The sequence below is a fragment of the Aptenodytes patagonicus genome, chromosome 8 (genome assembly GCF_965638725.1).
Source record: "Aptenodytes patagonicus chromosome 8, bAptPat1.pri.cur, whole genome shotgun sequence".
NCBI classification, from domain to species: Eukaryota; Metazoa; Chordata; class Aves; order Sphenisciformes; family Spheniscidae; genus Aptenodytes; species Aptenodytes patagonicus.
The window spans coordinates 8,040,749-8,061,812 of record NC_134956.1 but is presented as its reverse complement, the minus strand read 5'-3'; the positions used below and the strand labels follow the sequence as shown (position 1 = coordinate 8,061,812).

Genomic DNA, 21,064 nt, shown 5'->3' with positions numbered 1-21,064 from the left:
TTCACGAGGTGGGAGATTCTCACAGCTACTGTTACACTCCAGGAACAGCTTTTTAAGGTACGAGACGTACAAAAACACGAACAGAGAGTCTGACATCAAGATTCACGACAGAAAAAAGTAACAGTTTCAAGGTGTCTGTATTGGAGCACCAGCCTCAAAAGCCAAGGCATCTTTCTCAAAGGTTAAGCGTGTGCTGCTCATCTTTATCTGACGTCTTACGTGGTGGTAAGACCGTAGTGCTACAGCTGCGGCGTTTCTGTAGTACTGCTTGGAGCCCAGTTTTTAGAAGAATAAAAAATACTGGGAAATAAAAAAGTGTAACAATTGAACTGAAAGTAGGGGAAAAAAGAATGAGAAAGCGATCGCCGCGTATTTCAAAGAAGGGGGATCCCGCCCTGCCCTGGCAGCGGGCACGGATGCAGGCGGGAACGAGCGCTTGTCCTCAAGGAGCTGCGCTCTGGGCTGTCCAGAGCAGATCCCCTGGGGAGGGACCTGCCCGCCTTGTCACTGCAGGTCCCCTACGGGACCCCCCCAGAGGCCGGCGCCGGCCGCGGCGCAGGCCAGGCGCCCCCCAAATCCTACTTTCTCGCTAGTTACCGCGGGGAACGCGGAAAAATACGTTAAATTCCGTATGGGGCACGTTACGCGCAGCGTAAATCTCGCCCGGGGGTCCCTGGGCGCCGCCGGAGCGCGCGGGCCCCGCGGCGGCAGCGCGGCTTCACCTCACGTCCCCCGAGCGACGCCAGGCGGCTCCGGCCCTGCCCGGCACCGGAAGTGACGCCCTCCAGCGGCGCGAAGCCGCTGCCCGCTTTACGGGATGACGTCACGCCCTCAACCCGACTCCCCTGCACTCCGCGAGGCACGGGTGGGTGGATGGGTAATGATGGCACGGCCCTGCCCTGCCCTGCCCTTGGTCGCCCCTTCCCACCTCGGGCCCCGCGAGGGGCGGGGACGCTGGCAGCCACCCCGGGCCGGGGAAGAGCAGGCCTTCCTGCCACACTCAATATGGCCGCTAGGCACAGGACACCCCCCCCCCGCTGCCCCCCCAATCCCAGCAGGCCGTGCGCACGCCCCGCCCCCCCCCGCAGAGCTCCCCCACCGCCCCGCAGCGGCCGAGCGCGCGTCCCCCCCCCCCCCCCTTCCCAGGGTGCCCCGCGCGCCGCCCCCTGCCGTTCCCGGAGCAGCAAGATGGCGGACACAATGAGGAGGAGCCGCCTCTCCGCGGCCTGAGCGGGCCGAGCCGAGCCGGAGGGCGCCGCCCGACCCGGCCCGCTGCCCCTCCCCGCCCTCTGCCGATCCCCGCCGTCCCGCGAGGCCCAGCCTGTCCGCTCCCGCCGCCGCCCGGAGCCCCGCCCGGCTCCCCTCAGCGCCGCCGCCGCCCTCGGCGCGGCCCGGCCCGGCGGCGGGATGAAGCTGACGGACAACGTGCTGCGGAGCTTCCGCGTGGCCAAGGTCTTCCGCGAGAACTCGGACAAGATCAACTGCTTCGACTTTAGCCCCAACGGCGAGACCGTCATCTCCAGCAGCGACGACGACTCCATCGTTCTCTACGACTGCCAGGAGGGCAAGTGAGTGGCGGGGACCCGGCCTGGCCCGCTCCTCCGCCGGGCCGGGGGAGGGGATGCCTGCCTTCGGGAAGGCTGGGGGGGGGGTGTTTCTGGGGCAGGGTGGGGCTGTGAGGGGCGCCGGTTTGGCTGCTGCCCGTTGCGGCGTTCGGAGAGAACCTGTGCCCGGCTCCGCACCGGTGCGACTGCGCTGAGGAGGTGGAAGGTCTGTCTGCAGAGTGGTAAGCTTTAGCTTTTCTTTTGTTGTTTCTTGGTGTAGGTTTGTAAGTGGAACTGCAACGATGTCTGACGAAGCCGGGGGGGATAAAGTTAAGAATGGTTAAAGGGGGGTGCAGAGATGGGGGCAGCATGGTTTTGTCTGCTCTACGGGTCTCTCTGCTTGTTATCTCTGGTAGGTTGGAGCCAGCGATGGTAATTTCCCAAGTGTGAGGGAGTTCACTGCTGTGAGAACTAAATAGTTGTTAAGCTTAAGGGGTTGAGTCTGGCCATGTTTCCAGGCCTCGGGATTGTTACAAACGTGCAAACTGACTTCTCAGGCTTCTCTGGGTTTAAGTCTCACTCACTAAAATAGAAGCAATGGCTGTGAGCAATGTACAGATGTGCCATTTTAAACAACCTAATTTGAGTGTAACTTCTTGGATAAATGCTTTAAGCAAAAAGGTGAAGGTGGCATAGTGTCTCTTTACTGTAACTTCTAAATCTTGATGGTGTTTTCCTTAAAACCTAGTTCCTAAGTGGTGTCTGGGAACGTTGCAGATAAAGGTGGTCCTCTGTGCTTTAAATCCTTTTCTCTAGTTGCGTTTTTATCTGTAAAGCACAGTTAAAATACATCTGTGATTTACATGCATCTTCAAACGTTGTCTTAATTTATATTTAATCAATCAAGGTGTTTATTGATTTCTGTTACTTAAGGGTAATGAGTTAAGGTGTGTGTCTCACTGAACAGAGTTGTCCAGTTTATCTTTCTTCTCTCATTGATTACACGATGCTTGTCCTGTTTTATGGATAAAACCCCAGAAATTTGCACAGCACTTGAGCTATGGTGCTCTTGTTCAGAGGATAAAAATGTGCAAATAAGACCACCACTGCAAGAACGCTTGCAGTTGATGTCTCAGAGCGTACGCAAAAGGCATTTGTATTCTGAGAGTTGGAACAAATTGAGCCAAATGATGTTGTTATTCCATTAAAATCTTTTCTCAGTTGGTACAAGTATGCATTTGGCTTTAAATACTTTTAAATTTTAAGTTTTAATTTTCCTGTGCTTCTTGCTGTAGAGATGTAATTCTGAGGTGATTTTTTTTTTTTGTAAAGTCAAGACTAGAGAGCATCACATACATATAGAAAGCAAAAGAAAAACGAGCATATGTATTGTAGGAGAGAGAATAAAAAAGACAGGATAATGCAGGAATGAAAAAGAAATGACTTTGGGAGTACCAGGAGGTAGATGTGTCAATGTTGCGTATATTTTCTAGTAAACCAGGTATTCCTAATCCTTCTGCTTTTTGAAGCAGACCAAGACATCGTACTTGCTGTGTTTGAAAGATTGTATCCTGCATACTCTTAATCTTGTAGACCACTTATTATATTATTTTACACTTTTATTTAGTTTGCTTGCTTCACATGTTAAAGTTGTGGGTGTTCCCCATCTGATAGAGTGAACTCTTACTTGAAATTATTTAATTTTTATTTATGTAAGAATAGGTAACTTTATACATACATGGTGTCTGCCATGGATTGTATTCTAGATCCTAATTACATACAGTAGTAGAAGGGCTGAGTGATGTTAATGCAGATGGTATTGATTGCTCTTCCCCTTTCAGACTTGTAAAGAATAGTTAGATGGGTTGGGAGGCATTTGGTCCTTTCATCCCTACCTCCATCTAGTTCTGATGTATGCTTTACAGTCAGAGGGTTTGCTTTAATTAAGTTAAATGTAGAAGATCGATGGTTGTCTACTGCGGTGCTACAGGGCAATGAGAGTAGTTTCATCAAGGTAACCCCTGTTTCAGGATGCATTTCTCCAGTGGTTATAAAATTAATTTGAAAGTTTCTCATGTACTATCAATTGGCTTAAAAGTCTGAGCATGATTTTTAGAGGTACCTAGGGATGCAGGACACACTTTTTCTCTCAGCTGGAAAGTTTTAGCTGTGAATTACTTTGTCACAGGAGATTCATGTGGAGATGAAAAATCGAACCTGTGAATGATCATCGTTGTGACATGGTGGAATTTGGCAGTTTCAGGCCTATAGGTTTTTTTTTTTTTTTATTAAACCACCATTTCAAGGGCCTGGAACTCTCACCTTCTTGTATATGTCATTGCTAATGAATATAATGGCCAGGAGGAAACGTCCTGCTTGCTGGGTTTCAGTATAAGATACCCTACTTCATCAAATGGCCTGAATGTTAAAACTTTTCCCATGTAAAAGTGACAAAACTTGGTTTGTTTTTCCCAATTATGAGGGGTTCTGCTGGTAGAATTAAAAATGCAACTTTGTTTGGTCATACTTTAGGTACAGCCTCACCTAGTTTGCTTTGTTTTGCCATATGAAAATGAGCAAGAGTCGTTACCATATGACCAAGCCCCATCTCAGCGAACTTCAGTTTCTAAAAGTGTCAGGATAGTTTAAGCAGTGATGTGCAGCCAAGAGCTGACAGGACAAGACTATCTCCTTGAAACAGATTCCCTTATCATGTATATTGTGGGCATAGGCAACAAGCTTGAAAAATTTGTCCTGCTTTTTCATGAGCATCCAATAATTTTGGACCTGAGATTCCACTTGTATTTCAAAATGTGTAAACAGCTAAATGGTGATTATTTTTTTTTAACCCATTCTGCATCACCAAATACCTCCACAATAGGCTGGCTCAAAAGCATAGCCAAGAGGCTTAACCTGTGTCTGTTGGGGCTTAAAAATGAACTCTGAAAACTTTTAGAACGGCGTTGTGTGTTGGGATGTACAGCAGTCCTTGAGGGTGGGAACAGGGCCTCGTGGCTGCAGATTTGTAACCCTGGTATGATATAATAGTGGTCTAGCAAAGGTTTAGCTTGTATTTTAGTATATATCGATTGTGTATTATTTATACAACTAAAGAGGTGATGGATCTGGACTCCTGCTTAGCTGTGGTGTTTACTAGACATATCAGTGAGCCTGGTTCTGGAGGATGGTTTTACCTGCACTAGTAGTGATTCAAACCAAGGCACAGACTGTTACAAACATCGCCTGTGTTTTGTTTCATCTTTATAGCAGATTTGACTGTGATCTCGTAAAGCATTTTTCTTTGATGATATTGCTTGATTTACAAGTGGGCTGGATAGATTAACCTTAAACTCAGAATTATGTTTAGTGATTGTGATCTGTTTAAAAAATAGGTAAAACTTAGATTTTTTTTGTTTGTTTGTGTTTTTAAATAGTCGATTGGGAACAGGCGGTTGGTCTTGTGTGAAGTGATATGCTTCTGCTTCTATCAGCTTACATGAAAACTTCACCTTTCTTAAAACACAGAAGTACTTTCCGTCTTTTTGGTAGATGTGCTTTTGTCCATCTGTTGATCTTTATTGTCTCCGTGTATATTCTTTGGTGTATATTCTTTTATTCTGAATAGAACTTCTAAGCTTTAAACATCTCATAGATAAGGAAGAGCCAGATTAGGCATAAGAGTCTAGTATGTTTTGAGGTTGGTGGATTTTTTTTTTGTTGGTTTGTTCTCCCCCCCCCCCAATTTGGTCAACAGCGTAGTTGAGGTAACTACAGAGAGCAGTATGGGGAAGTTTATCAGGCATAATGTTCAGAATTTTGGTGTCTAAATTTACATTTGATGTGCTGTTTTCAATTTGTAGCACGTTTGCATCTGAAAAATTGATTTAAAAGTCTACTGGAGGAACTGAGGAAGAATCTGTTGAGATTTGGTCTAAGTGGTACAGGTGGTGTATGGGTTTTAATTACACTTGCTGTATTGGCTTTCAGTTAATGGAAGCTTGTCCCCAGCAAGTTCGTGTAAAGTTAAAGCCCTATGGCTTCTGCTTTTTGAGAATTAATCTTTCAGAATGAATGTCTATTTTTGTTCTGATATGAAAAGTCTCCAACTCATGCTCTTGTTTGGGTGTGTCAATTTGAGGCTAATGAAAACAAGGAAAAAGTTGAGCATTTTAGAAATATCTTGTCTGAGGGTGTAGTCTGCAGTGCTGGTTTAAACTGCTCCTGCTGTTTGTTTCCATTCCCATGCTGTTGTCTTTGGTTTGTGTTGGTAAAATATTTTGTGGGCCTGTGTAATAACCGGAGTTATGACTTTCTGGATTAAAAATAACTCCTGGAAGAGACTGTATTATTTCTGATGTTGATCGGTACCCCTGTTGGTTGACTGCCCAGCTTTGAAACCACTGTGCTACCTCAGTTGAGGAAGAAAGGGGAAGGAGGGCGGTGGAGACCTTGCATGGCTTAAACAGGCACTGATACTGCTGCAAGATATGCTTATTAACCAGCTACTTCTATGTTTACTTTGCAGTTTAAATTTCTAGTACAATGCAGTACATCACTTGCTTACCAGACCCCTAAAAATCCAGTTCTGTATGTTGTCTTCACTCTCACCAGAATGTCTTTAATTTTGTCGCAAAATGTTACATTTGAGGTTTCATGCTTTAATTAGGATGGGATATGAGTATAATTCTCCAGTAGTTTGAGAGTCCCTGTGTTACCATTGCTTTTTTAGACTACTGGTATATATACCTGTTTGTTAATACTGAGAAGCCCTGTTCTGAATAAGACACACTGTTCTAGGTTTTGAAGTAACATAGAACAAAAAGTCAAATTAGGCTCAATCTAAAATAAGCAGCAGATGAATTAGAGATTTGGATGGGCAAGGGAATGATGAGGCAGTGCTGCTTGACTGTAAGGGCTCATTATGCTAGCTTCTCGTATTCTTTTTACAGTAGACATCATGGGATAAAGACTTTTTGGAGGAGACACATAAGTGCATTTTGCAGGTGCAGGGAACTCCTCAAGCCTAGGGATGGTCTTGGGAAAAAAGCACCAAAGTGCTTGTTTGAAAATCAAATACAAATGCTTTTCTTTCTTTGTATAAAAACATCTGACCACTTGAAACAATCTTGTAATATCTCGATGAAAACAGGCCTTGTTAATGTGGTGAGTTTTGGTTTGAGCTTTTTGTTGCAGTGAGTGCAATTATTTCTGCTTCCTTCTGACAGACCAAAGAGAACGCTGTACAGTAAGAAGTATGGAGTGGACCTCATCAGGTACACGCATGCTGCCAACACTGTCGTGTACAGCTCCAACAAAATAGATGGTAAGTGATCCACTGGAGTTGAGCATATTTAATCTCCTTACAGTTAAAACTACATGCCTGGATAAATAGCTCTAAAGAGCTGGGAAAAAATTATAGCAAGTTTTCAGTGATAAATGCGCTGTCAGAGACAGAGGAATTAATGTTCAACTCTAATGCACAACTCAGTGATACTCCCTCGAGCATGCTGACATGAGTTTTGTTCATTGCTGCAATAACTAAGGGATTAAACATTGTTAGTGCGATAAAAGTTCGGTTCTTGATTCTGCTGTTCACTTTGCTGTTTGATACCAGTGCTGTCAGTCAGCCTCCGTGCCTTAATTTCTTATGTGTGTAATGAGGTGGAAGGAGCATGTGGCTAGAAGGTGGGCTAAATGCCGTAGCTCTGTCTGGTACACACACAAGTCAGCTGCAAAGGAAGGGAATGTTTTTCCATTCTCTGTAGGCAGCAGGGAGGGTAGGAAGTTCAGGTAACTCAGCAGATCACCAGCCAAGCCTGGAGGAGGTCACAGAGCTCTTCTGAGATTAGCTTTGCTTCTGTTTATCTGTTTTTTGCATGTAATAGACAGAACACCCATTTTCATGCTGTTTCTCCACAGTCGGTGTCTGTGATAGCTATGCTCTGTAAATCAGTGACATCGAAGGGCTTCTAGAGCTTCATGACCGGGTCTCTATTAATGTATTTGAGTTAATTTAAAATTCAAATTTAAGAACTGGCACAGATAGGTACATTAATTCTTCCTAAGGTTGGAAACAGCTAGCGTTCATTTCAAATTTTGTCTCAATTTTGTTTGTTGCAGTCGGTGTCTGAGAGTTTTTCAGTGAACAAGTCTCTTAGCACAGCACGTTATAAATGGGTTTTAATATTGTATTTGTAAACTCATAATCATTTCTGGAATAGTGGTTTTGTTTTGGTTTTTCCTTTGCAGAGATGGAGCTTGACAGTAGAGATACTGGTGCCTTGTGGTGTGTGCTGGGTTACTTAAGGAATTTAAGAGTATGAATTTAGAGCAGATGGAAGTTAAGATTTAGGAAACCAGGTTAAACTAGAACAAGCTGGGCCTAAAACTAGAGGAACAAGGAAGTTTCTAAGGGAACTGGATTTAATGGTGTAAAAGGATTAAAAGTGTGATGGGAAGCACTTGCCTTTTTAGTCTATTTCACAGCCTACTTTTTTTTAATTAAGTTATTACTTTGTGTCACATTTCTGACTTGGCTGCTATTTAATTTACAATTAATTAACAATTAACAATTTAATGAAGCATTTTTAATGCTATTTTGAGCTGTGAGTTTTTGTTTATAAGCAATGGTAGTCTTTGAGGAACCAAAACTTAAGAGTCTTCATCCTGCAGGGTAGCATTATGATAAATACTTGATTAGAAGAAAAGAAGAAGTAGAGTGTGAAAGTATTTGTTGCTGTTACAAACCGTAAACCTAATAAAACCAGCAGTGTGTTCTGTAGGGGTCCATATACTCTGTAGTCCCTAATGCATGCAGTCTTAGGCAAGGTGCATTGTATTTAACCTGTTACGTCGTTATCGGGAGGGAAAATTAACCCAGGAACGTGTAATAGGAGTGCTGGTGCTTGTTCCCAAGCATTTTATCTGTTGGAGTTGCTACCAATCCACTTCTGAAGATTTCCTCAAGACCTTTGAACCTAGTTCCTCTTGCCTGATTCCAGGCTGAGGTAGTAGTTTGTACAGTTTGAGGGTCTATGATACCACCCGGTACAGGAGATAACTGTACAGGCCACTGCCTTGCCTGGGACAGAGCACTGCCAACAAAAAGGATCACAAAGGATCACAGTTCCCCAGAGCTTCCTCTTTAGCAAAGGAAGATGAAATTCTGCATGGATACTTCGGAAATCAGGTAACGACAGTTCTGGCAGGAAAAACTAGAGATGTGTCTTAACAGCATGCTTGAAGCATATCGGTTCTAGCCATGGTGGGATGTGACGTGACACTGGTGTTGGGATTTATGTTTTGGATAGTCACCTCAGGTCACTTAGAGCCTTTCAGAATGGTGTGTCACCAGCATCATGTTTCCAGCTTGATCAGTCAGCTTTAGTCGTCTTGTCTAATACTGGAAGGTGGTCTAGAACTCTGATCTCAGCTTGATGTGAAACCTTAGGCAAAAATGGTAACGAATTTTTTCACAGAAACTAAATTTTGCTGAGTGAGCCTTTCAAAAAGCTCTGAACACAGTAGCCCTTATGAGTGTTTAAAATGCTCTGTGCGTATTGCATGCTGTTGGCTCTTGTTCTTCTGAGTCAGAAGTAAAAATGTGTTTTCTCTCAGTTTATCTTTGGAGCCTCAGCAGGACTTGTTACAGCAGTACGAAGTCTCTTGGCACTGTATGGTGCAGGTGCATAATGCCAATCTCTTCCATCCAGCAATAGCTTAAACTAGTGTCCTCCAACTGGTGTGAGAAGGGATTTTGCTGATTTCTGTTTTCATATCTGCTTTCAGATAGCAGAGGTTTAACTTGTGCTCTTCACGTTTCATCACTCAGATGGATCTGCACATAAAGTGGCTTCTGTGCTTTAGTAATTGTTTCCTCTTACAAGAATTTCTTTTAATCTTGGGAGAAAGTCTCAACAGCATCTTCCAAAATTCTGGGCTACTCTTGGTATGTTCATCTATAGTCAGAATAAAATTACCACTTGAGAAATGTTGTGGTGCTGCTCTGATTTATTCAGTATATTTTTAAGATTGCTTTAAGTGGACTAAGCTTTAGATTTGTCCTGTCCTCTTCTTAAAGCTTAGCTACTCTAAGTGCAGAGAAGGTGTGAAGCTGTTGATTGTCAGATTAAAAAAAAAGAGAGAGATTTGCTACTTTCTGATGGTCTTGTCCTGGCTTTGAAGTTCATGTTTTTATCTCTTTGGCTAAATGCTAGAATTCGCACATTTCCTATGCTTACTGTTTAGTTGGAGACTTATTTGCTGGATGTGTACGTAGGTAAGACAGCAAGATTCATGCTGTATAGCAAAAAAAAGTGGTCGTATCAACTTTGTAAATTTGATACTCTCAATTTTGTGAGAATGATGGAATAAAACCTACTGGTACTTAAATTTCAGCAACTTTGAAACTAACTTGCATAAATCACATGTACATCTTACATGCCTTTAAGATGTAATATGACTTCAGACTGTGGAAAGTATCTTTTCCTGGTGCCTGATTTCCAGTTCTGCCTTGGAAACCAAGTTTTTATGCCTGTTTCTAACTTGATTCTGTTTCAAAGCCTGACTTTAAATCAAATGACCAGACTTATTCACTGTGGCAAGATTGCTGTTGCTGTGGGGAGCAAGTTTACTGCGTGACCGCTTTTAGATAACATTGGGTTCATGGTATAATAAAGCTTATGGTTTGTTTATGTTTTCAGATACAATCCGATACCTCTCCCTGCATGACAACAAATACATTCGGTATTTCCCGGGGCATACAAAAAGGTAAGATGTTGCTTGGAGACAGTACAGGAGAAATCGAAATAATGATTGTAACGAGCTTGAGTTACGTTACGCTCGATTCACTCTGGTTTTCACTTTGTAGAACTGTTCATGGCAGTGATGAGCTTATACACAGCTGTTGGGGTAGGTGTTACTCCATTCACTTTTGTATGTCTCTGATGCGTGTGGTCTTCTGTGTTGCAGAGTGGTTGCTCTTTCAATGTCTCCAGTGGATGATACTTTTATTTCTGGATCCCTTGATAAAACTATTCGACTTTGGGATCTCCGCTCTCCAAATTGCCAGGTAGGATACCAAATCCATGTGCATAGTGTGTTGCATTTTCAGTTAGAAAGATGAAAAATGGATGTGTGCTGGTTATAAACCAAAAATACTGCCAGAAACATATGCTGTTGATGTAGTGTTATACCTTCCTGGAATGCTGAAGGAGCCTTGATCACAAATCTCTGCAAAATACATGTCACACTGTGTAACACCACTCACTTTCACCTATGTCTCTGCTGGAGAGGCTCTGGGAAGAGCAAGAAGTAACACCCACAGCTGATGAAACAAGAGAAGAGCTGGGTGTCATCAGCTTGTTCATCAGGCTGCTACCCCATGCAGAGAGTGTTCTCTCTTAGCTGGCATCTCTCCTGGGTTGGGAATGCATCTTATCTGAGTGCTTATAGTGTGTGTTTAAAATTGATGCCTTGATGCAATTAAATTCGATGAAGAGACTGGTGATCTAAAGTAACGCAGTAGCCATGTGGTCTACCCCCTCCTTGCATCACCTTTGTTGTTCATCAGACCTGTTTGTGAGCAGATTTAACTTTCTAGCAAGGCAAAACCCTATTTGGTTTTATTTATGTATTTTGTTGGAATACTTTACTGAACTTTCTTCAGTGGAAGCAGGCTTGTGTGGGCTGAGAAAAGTACCGGAGCTGGCAGCAGGGGCAGGAATGAAAGACTAGGAGTAGAATCTCCACCTTTTATTGGTGATGAGCTGTTTTGTCCCTATATCCGGACACGTAGTGTTGTGCTGTCATATTTTCCCATCTCACTGGGACCATTTTGCTTATGAGAGGGGGCTATTTACTTATTCCAGATGATGTAACTGTAAATGCAAAAGGAAGAAAAGGTTACGTTTCTTACAAAATGGTTTTATCTGTCTTAAAACCAAGCTTTTTCTGACAAGAAATCTTAATTTTGCCTTTCTCCAGGAGTATGCCTTTAATGCCAGTGTGTAAGTTTCCCTTGGGAGGAATCTCAGTCTCAGAGTTGCTACAAATGAGATAGGGTTGTAAATTCAGTAGCAGTTCTGTGATTTATGCTAATGCCTGAAGTTGTAAGAATGGTAAAACCAGGACTTGTAACCGGAAGCTGCATCCAGCAACGTTTGGGCAACAGGTTGAGGAAGTGTTACTTGTAATTTTCAGTTTGCCCATGAGATGGCAGCCGTAGGGCCTAGAAATATTACCGGGAAATCTGTGATGTCCCACTTGCGAGGGCCCTGAGTGCTGGCTAGCTTACTGCCTAGCCTTCAGAGATCACAGGGAAAACTGACCTAAATTGGAAAGAAGAGAGAAGTAATAAAGTCGCTAGACTTCTCTAGAGAAAAATGGTATTTCAGAAATGCAGAAAATTTTTAAATGTATTGTTGATTTAATCAAAGATGTGTTCTTATTTATGTGCATACAGTTACGTAAAGACATTTGGCTAACGCACACACCTGCCAGTCAGGATACAGAAAATTATATATCTTGTTGGCTTTTACCAAATTTTCTCAAGTCTTTTCCATTATGTGAGTTAAGGAAAAGTTAACATTAAAAATAAGCGCTGATAGTAATCTGTCAATTTTAATATGTAAGGTCTGTTGGCTTCCAAAAGGTATGAATTTTCATTAAACACACATGGAAAGTTCAGCAGTGGTGTTCACTGGAGCTGTTTCTACTTGCTTTCAAAATACTTTTTCTTCCCTCCTTTGCAACCATAACTGGCGGAGCGTTGCTATCAATCCCAGCAGCAGGGTTTTGTGGCACTGTCTGGTATGGTTATTAATACAGCCACATCATCCTCCCTTCTCTGGGTACTTTTTGAGTGGATGACAGCTCGAATTGAGGTCTTGATTTGTTCTGATGTGAACTTTGTCATTGCAGCAAACTGGAAGCTCTGTATGATGACCTGAAGTAGTCAGAGTTGCTTTTGAGAAGCTGAGTTCCGAACCTTTGTAAAACCTCAATATTTACAATTGACATTCAGTTGTTCCACCCATAGGCTGCTGCCCTGCTCACAGTGGGCTCAAAGGGTAGCGGTAGAAATGTGAGCATGAGTTTCGCAAAATAATTTGGACTTCTATTTTCTAGGGTTTAATGCATCTCCAGGGGAAGCCTGTATGTTCTTTTGACCCAGAAGGGTTGATTTTTGCTGCTGGAGTCAATTCTGAAATGGTGAAGCTTTACGATCTCCGTTCTTTTGACAAGGTGAGCTACCCTAACTTCACTACTTACACTTTTTATCTTGCAAGAAGTAGTCTAAACTCAGTGCTCAGAAGCTGCATTTGTTTACTCCAGCTTACTATCTGGGGTGCCTACTTGGCACCTAGAGAGTTTTCGGTAAGTAAACATTACGCAGACAGAGAGGGGTACGTGCTGTCACCAGATCCTGAAATCCACTCTTGAACCAATGTTAAAGTTTACTTCCGCTAACTCTTTAACCTATTCCAAACTCCTGTTTAGGCTTTTTGTTGTTGTTGGCTTTTGGTGTTTTGTTTGTTTCTTTTTCCTTGCTGCTTTCTCTGGAAGAACACTGGATGGACATTTCAAAGGAAACTGTAATTGGGTGGGCAGCTGAACTGAGCATAGTTAGTTCCATGGTTTTCAAAAAGTCAGATGACAATAACACTGGCTCAAGCTCTTTCTCTGACTTCAATTAGCAGCCTTGTTTGAAAACTTCATCCTACCTGAAATTAATTTCTGCTGTTGAATGTGGTAGAGTATGGGACTATTGGGTATTGAAACACCCTACTGTGGCTCTTTTTTGCTATGGAAACTATGGATTCATACTTTGAAACTTACACATGCGGTGACATGTTTTTGCTACGACGCTTTCCTTTGGTATCTTAGGAGTAAATATTTTCTTTTGAAAAATCTTAAACTTTTTCCTGAGCTAAGGTTAAAAGCAGACTGTTGTTAGCAGCAATGCATGCAGAGTCTACATCACATTTCCCATTTTTAATTTGAAGGGGCCATTTGCTACGTTTAAGATGCAGTATGATCGAACGTGTGAGTGGACAGGCCTGAAGTTCAGTAACGATGGCAAACTCATCCTCATATCGACTAATGGAGGGTTCATTCGACTGATTGATGCCTTTAAAGGAGCTGTCCTGCATACATTTGGGGTGAGCATGTTGCCTGTGTTACCTGCTTGAAACTTGGTGTTAGGTTTGGGAGCAGGTGCCCTTTGGTTTGCGAGATTACTGTGGACACGCTCTCTGCTACATGTTCTCCTGTTTTGTGCCATAGGGTTATAACAACAGTAAAGCTGTCACACTGGAGGCATCATTCACACCAGACTCTCAGTTCATCATGATAGGTAAGATAATTCTTCTTGAAAGAATTTCAGTGCTCTGAAATGAGGTGTGTTATGTAGGACTAAAGTTGTGTCTGTGTTGGGAAGCACAATGTATTTAAATAATACAATGCAGCTGTAAGCTTTCTTTGCATCGATGGTTTTCTGTTTTGTTAGTTTACTCAGCATTTTCTAGACTGAAATGTAAACGAGCCTGCAAGAAGACTTTTGTTTTTTCCTTTATATATGAACACTATTCCAAAAAAAGATAAGAAACCAGCAAACTATTGTAATGCGTGGAGATGTCACGTAATTTATGTCAATGATCCTCACCCTGTGGCTAGGATGCACTCATGTGCTGCCTCTGAAAGTGTTTTGGGGCTGTATGTTGTGGCCTGCCCTCTATTACCTGATGAACGAGGCACCTGTCTGTGCTTGGGCAGTTGGTCTCATAGCCTGTTGCGTTTGTACACCTCCCAGGGACGTTCCTGCACTGGCGACGTGCTGGGGTAGCTGCATTTTGTTCATGTGGCTCTTGTGAATCCCCATGTCTGTGGAACAAGCTCCGTTTAACCCTTGATAGAAACAGTAGGGATCAGCCTGATGGCTCCCAGCATGATTCCTCTGGCCCAGGCCCCCTTCCTCACCCCCTGCAGGCGGGACTCGAGTGAAGTGGGTGGCAAAAAGCAGTTGCAGCTCCTGTAAAGCCTGGTGCTGCAGGTTGGGCACCCCAAGGTAAGCGCTTCAGTCACTCTGCTACGCTGCTGCCCAAAAGGACCCATGAACACAAGTCAGACGCATTTGCGTGGTGCTGCCCTCTCCTAGCACTTTCTTTTTGTTCTTATTGATATGGCTGGTACATAAAAATATGTTTAACTTTGTGGTAATTGGTATCCTGATCCTCATTTTTCCTGGATGAGTGATGGTCTTGGCAAAACTTCTTTTATTTTGTTCTGGCTGAGAACTTCCTGATTGCAGAGAAGGTGGGGGCAGGGGAGGTTCTTTGTTTAGTCTGTTTCTGGAGAGCACTTTATTGCACATATTTACCTTCCTGTTGTGCCCTTCCAAATGAAAACTATAGTGCAAGAAGTTCCAAACCACTTATTTCTGTTCAGTTTTTACATACGGTTAAGTTGTAACTTGTGCTTCTTAATTTTTCCTCCCTGAAAAGCTATACATATAATTATAGAAGCAGAAGAAAATTCCTTGTATTTTTATTAGGAATCCTATCTAAAATGAGACTAAAGCAGAACTGAATTATAAAAGTGTTAAGTGCCCAGCCTCAGAGTTTGCAAAATGCCATTTTAAAGTGAAAAACCTGTCCCGTTGTAGCAATGTGGAGTGTTGACACCTCCAGTGAAGCTTCTAGTATTCGGCATAGTGCATTGAAATCTGGTTACCTTCAATGGTAAAGCCTTTGATTTGATTCTGTGCCTACCAAGTGAAATATTTATCTCCTGTGTCTGAACTGAGAACTCTTACACCCAGCTGTTGGCCTCTCGCACATTGGTGCAAGTTGGCAAGGGTCTTTCCTCCTTAGTTGGATGGTGTCAGCTCTCCTTTTCTACTGGGTGACCGTGGTTGTTAACCTCTTTGCCAGAATAGCATTGCACTGTGTTGCGTAGTTGAGTCCCCACAGTGCAAAGATATAAACCTGCTGTTTGGATACAGGTGTGTAAACTCTAGTGATGTTTTGTAAATGCCCTAGTGATACTTCAGGGATTTTAAAGGTTAAGCTATGAAGACGAGGCATGCTTGTTCCTACAGTTCTCTGTCAGAAAAGGTTATGTACTTCATTTTCTCTGCTGGTCTCTCCAATATATCTTGTTTTCCACTCCTGCCTGCAGGTTCGGAAGATGGGAAAATTCATGTTTGGAATGGGGAAAGTGGGATGAAGGTGGCTGTGCTGGATGGGAAACACACAGGTCCTATAACCTGTCTGCAGTTCAATCCAAAATTCATGACTTTTGCTAGTGCGTGTTCCAATATGGTAAGGAAAGCGTTTTAAGTTCCTCCTAGCTCAATGAGATGCTGACCCTTTTAGAAATGAATCTGAGAAGGCTCAGTGCCACTGATGGGTATTTCCTTGGGCTTTGGTGAGAGCCAGGCCCCTGTCTGTTGCACCTTGATTGCGCCTTACCTGCCAGGCAGATATGTGGGGCAGCACACCTGGCAAGTCAGCATTTGAACACACACATGAAAGCAGAGCAGTGGGTGAATGCGCATGCAGAAGAAGTGTGAGTCCTTTAGGTCACTGTACGTGGCTGGTATTTTCAGTTTGTGTAAGACTGGCTTGCAACGAGAGAACGTGCAATGCAAACCAAACCAGCATAAGCAAGGATTGTAACCTTGAACTGCTGGGAGGGTGTTGCTGCCTCTTTGGTAGTCTCTGCCTGTGTGCTTATGGAAGGTAGCAGTGATAAGCTCCTACAGTGTGCTGTAGGAGAGATTTGTGTTCTGCTCTGTAAAAGATGTTCGTTCTTCTTTTTTGTAGGCCTTCTGGTTGCCAACTATTGACGACTAATTCCTACACTGCAGCTGCTGTCAGATGACTTCCATACTGCTAACAGCAGCACATCATTGCAAGCATAGTATTGGAATTGCCTAGGTCTCCTAGACTGTGTTCCTGTTCCTGCGTATGTTTCCATATGTCTTACCTTTATTTGCTGCATTCCTTTGTGAGGACTCTTCCACTCGGCCTCCTAGCGTGTTCAGAAGCGGCATGCTACACGTTCGTACCTTCCAGTCCGTGCCCAGCAGGCTTCAGCCGAAGTTGGAACTGACACAGTATTATTTCTAAGAGCAATGAAGTCTGTTTTATTTACAAAATGTTCGTGGCATTTTTTAAGCTGTAATTGTGTGTTTTCCTTCTGTAAGTGCACAAGGCTATTGATGTTCCAAGGTGGAACGTGCAGTTCCTTCCCATAAGTGCATGTTTTTCACATCTGGGATCTCTGGTTTCACTGCAGTCCACAGATGCAAAGTAACTTCTGTGCCAAACGTGAACACTGACAGTTTTCAACTTAAACAGCAGATGCTGGATTCTCTTGCAGTGGAATACGTGCCGAAAGAGTGGGTGACTGTAAATATACATTATACATCCTGTCATCCTTTTTGGTGATTTAGTGTGCAACAAACCATACAGGTTTTGTCCGCTGCCAGAGCTTGCCGAAGCCTCCCTGCTGTTTGCTGTGCCAGCATCCTGGAGGGCACAGACAGTACTGATGAGGTCCGGTCAGTGTCCCAAGCAATAAAGGAATCTGTCAGCAGGAAGATGGAGAAACCAAACTGAGACTGAAAGCACAGTCTGCCTGTGTATCTTCCTTATGTATCATCTTGGCTGATCTTACTTGTAAATATCGTGGGGGGGAGGGCAGTGGGAATGGGCCATATTTTTTTACTTTTAGATATTAAAGAATATGATGTGGGCCAGTATTGTGGGGTGTCTAGGCTGTTTACCTTCACTGATGCAGTTTTCCCCTCCTGGTTTGTAAATAAGCACCATGAAATTCTCCCCACACCAGGCTTAGACCTGTATCCCTTTGCTGGTAAAACTGACGTGCAGTTAGTTCATCATGCGTTTTGTTACAGGCCCCGCGGGTTTTCAGCGATAGCCCCGAAAGAGCAACGCTTCCTTTGTCAGATGCTGTCTTCAGAATTGAATTTTAAAAATCTTACATGTGACTGTGCTGACTCTGCTTTGCTGTGGCCCTGCTCCAAGGAACGCCCCTGCAAAGAGATGGGAGGGACGTGCTCTCCCGCTCCAGAGGAGCTTGTGGGCGAATGGTGCAGAAAGGCTGGCAAGCTGGTCTTCAAGCCTGGTTCCAGTTTCTTTTTCCTGAAACGTTGCATTGATCAAATGCATCCACCAGCAGGTCGGGACAGGCTCAGTGTAAATGTGGTGTTCATTGCGTTCTTGCCTTTCCAAAAAGACTTGGTTTTATGTGCTGGGTCACAGCTTGGAAAGTCCATTCTTTCCCTCACCCAGTCACGTGTGCTTCCCCTCTCCTGAATGTAAGATGCTGGTAAGGTGACAAGCACAGTAATGGGCACGTCCTCTCTGCTCTCAAGTGCCAATCCAAGCTGGAGAACAGTGCTCGAGCATTTTACCTTAGGTCAGTTTTCTACATGTTCCCATATTACAGCAACGTTCGTCTCAGCTGTGGGGCCCTGTATATAATTCAGAGCATGTCTCCCTGGAAAAGTAAATCGGCTTGTAGAACAGCTTCTGTTTTGCTTTTCCTTGCCTTTTTTTTTTTTTACAGCCCTTGTCAGTGGAAATGTGCTGTGCTGAGAGCTGGGGATGGGGACTGAGCATTTCTCCACTGCTGGTTCCTTTAAAGTAGCAGCACATGCTGAGCTGCAGCGTCTGCCTGTGACAGTCGGCAGGAGGACTGCCGTGCATGAGGCAGTCTGATTAACGTGATGTTCGGATCGATGCTGTGGTTGAAGCTTCTCCTTAGGCTCCGTGGCTTGCCTCTGCTGATGCTACCGCACGAGTTTAGAGCCATTTCTAACAGCACAGGTCTGTGATGCGAGTTTTACATCCTCCAGACTGGAGGAGGGAAGGGAACAGCAGACTGATGCTTTCGATCTTGCCAAACAGGCCTGCTGTTGGAGATGCGGATGAGAGATTCATCCTACTACACCAGCATCCCTCTTCCTGGCGTGTACTGTCCCATTGTCACCTATAAATGCCCAGCGCGAAGGGAGATGGGTATCTCGGTCCTCGCAGTTGACTAGGTTTCCACAGCCACCTCTTCAACTCAGTCTTGTTGCATTTCGGGCTGCTTGGTGCTATTTTACCGTTGTTGGTGTTTCTGTAAGCAGCTGTATTTTGCAGTGGTTTGTAACATACAGGTATTTGGGGTTTGCAGTACATTTTAACAGTTAAACTTTAGGGTTCAGTAGCAAATCATCTTTCAGGGTTTTACCAAGTCTGTTGCCTGAGGAAGTGGACAGATAGCCTCCAGCCATTTTTCTTGTTACTTTTCACAGGGAAGCATTTGGAAGGCTTTTACTCTAAAAATGCTCTTTGCTAATGTGGTTTGAGCCCTTGTCTAAAGACCATTGTTCAGCTCTTCCGCTTGCAATGTTGTAAAACATTGTGTGTTTCAGCATGAAATATTTAAGAAAAAGAGGACCAAAGGACTGATCTAGAAGGACGGGTACGCTAGGAACATCTAGAAGGACACATACACTAAGAACATCAGCGGCTTTCTGGAGTGAAGATAAATTTACAGGTTCACGCACAACACAGCACTAATGCTCAATTGAGAATTAAAGCTGAATGCCTTCCCAGGGCCGATTGCCACCCACACGGCAAAGACATCTTTCTTGGTTGATGTAGCACTGAGTGTTTTCCATCTGCCTTTAAAAGAGGGAAATGTGCCAAGTATTGTCAAGGAACTTGAGTATTGCGTGTTTCTAGAACGCTAGACTGGAAATGTGAATAAAGCTTTTAGCTTCCAGTTTCTGTGTGCTTCTCTAAAAGTATCGGGACTGCAATTCCTGCGCTCTTCAGGGCAGCCAGCTAATGAGAAATGGACCTCGCCGAAAACAGCTCTCCCGGGTCTAACGGAGTGTCCAACCTTAGGTAAAGCCAAGCAGGAAACAGCATTCCCCCTCCAAATTTGACATTTAAAAGATGAATCCCTCCATGTTCTTTGGGATGAAGTAAAGACCTTTCTTCAAAACAAGGGGGAAGTGAGGCTCAACAGCCCACCTCTAAATAAGCAGCGGTGGTGGCTGAGCACATCCCCTGGGGCTGTAGATTTCGGGGGTAATTTCTCCAAGTTAGTCTTTGAGAGGTTTTTGGGTTGGTTTTTTTTTTTTTTTTTTTGAGGCTCCCAGGTCCTTGGTTAATGTCCCAACCCCTGCTCTGGGGGACGCAGGAGCAACTGAGTGAACAAATTTGGAAGCAGCAGTGTCTCTTTTCCAATGCCTCTTGACTATATTTGCACTTTAAGAGACTTCACCTTGGGTTTGGGTCGGGGGCTAGGATCCTGGCGAGCCTTTCAGAAACTGGTCTCTCTGGTCGTGAGCTGGTATGGGGAGTTTGGCTCCTAGGTGGTATCTGCCAGATGAGTGTAAATACATAAAGTCAAATTATGCTTTGTCACAAAATACTACGTATGTGGAGAATTCAATGTTGTGGCTGTTACCAATAAATATTTTGTAGAGAGATCACCGAGTGCTGTAAATTCTGCGTTTGTCCGGTGTGATACGACTTGCCGTTTTCTTGGAAGGGAATGGGAAAACCATCCGTCTTTTTAAAAGCCCCTTCGTTTTGGAAAATCAGAAGCTCTGTAGTGGAAACTGTGATGCTCTGAAGCTATCCCTACATAAATTGCCCATTTTAAGAGGCTTTTCTTGCCTAGGAATGTATCGGGATAGGGAAGCGGACTTGTGACAGCTACTTGTTGAGGTATGGTGCCCTAGGTAGAAGGGTGTTCGTGGGAGCCTGTGGTCTGGAAGAGCTGAGCCCTTTCTCAGCAGGAGGGTGGGGAAATGGCTTGTTGCTTTGGAGTAATGGGAGACTTGGATCATTACAGTCAATGTATATATAGCATTACAGCTGCTGTAGGGGCAACGGCAACTAGCATCAGGTTAACGCGGGTAAAACCCCGTCTGCATTGTTTTCAGGTTGAACTCAAGAGGATGGGGGAAATGCGAAGCTGGAGAGAAATGTTTTTTGTTCTATCCCTTGTTTAAACCATGAGCAGATAGCTGAGGAGGCTGCCTCATTCCTGGGTCCAGGCCTCCCACGGCAGGAAATCATCTTTTGACACCTAGCCCTCGGGGTAGTACTGCCAAGGGAATACTTCTACTGACAAACCGGGCTTTGGCAAAGACAAATCCAAAGCAGAAACTCCTCTGCAGTTTTCTAAGGCTGTTTTTCTCCATCTCAGGCCTGTGTAAAACCTCTGACAGGAATAAAACCGCAGCAAGATGCAGGAAGAAGTTGGGGTTTTTTTGGACTTTCATCCTTGTGGAACTTAAACACACGCTGGGGTTTGTCCGCTTCACTAGGGAATCTTGCAACTTGTGTAATGAATAACGAAAATAAAATTGGGGGCTCGGGGAGATGGGGTGCTTGTCCAGACCTGAATTTGCCTGGCTAATGAACTGGTGGAGAAGCAGATCCTCAGAGTTTAAGGTACAACTCGGTTTGGCATGTCTTCTGCGC

At 44.0% G+C, this 21,064-nt stretch overlaps 1 protein-coding gene across 1 annotated transcript; it reads left to right on the top strand.

Annotated features, from left to right (window-relative positions):
• The first annotated feature begins 1,361 nt into the window (after positions 1-1,361).
• On the top strand, positions 1,362-20,064 carry WDR82 (WD repeat domain 82). Its single transcript, XM_076346203.1, has 9 exons — positions 1,362-1,568; positions 6,770-6,867; positions 10,247-10,313; positions 10,515-10,614; positions 12,672-12,788; positions 13,550-13,705; positions 13,830-13,899; positions 15,723-15,865; positions 16,370-20,064. The coding sequence occupies exons 1-9, from the start codon at positions 1,408-1,410 to the stop codon at positions 16,397-16,399; spliced, it is 942 nt and encodes a 313-aa protein (XP_076202318.1). The 5' UTR covers positions 1,362-1,407; the 3' UTR covers positions 16,400-20,064.
• The last annotated feature ends 1,000 nt before the right edge of the window (positions 20,065-21,064 follow it).

What these genes read in the sequence shown, in the direction of transcription:
- WDR82 (XM_076346203.1), top strand. Translation starts at nt 1,408, where the DNA reads ATGAAGCTGACGGACAACGTGCTGCGGAGCTTCCGCGTGGCCAAGGTC. An exon ending in TCCGCTCTCCAAATTGCCAG is followed by an intron (nt 10,615 to 12,671) that starts GTAGGATACCAA and finishes TCTATTTTCTAG; the next exon opens with GGTTTAATGCATCTCCAGGG. An exon ending in CTAGTGCGTGTTCCAATATG is followed by an intron (nt 15,866 to 16,369) that starts GTAAGGAAAGCG and finishes TCTTTTTTGTAG; the next exon opens with GCCTTCTGGTTGCCAACTAT.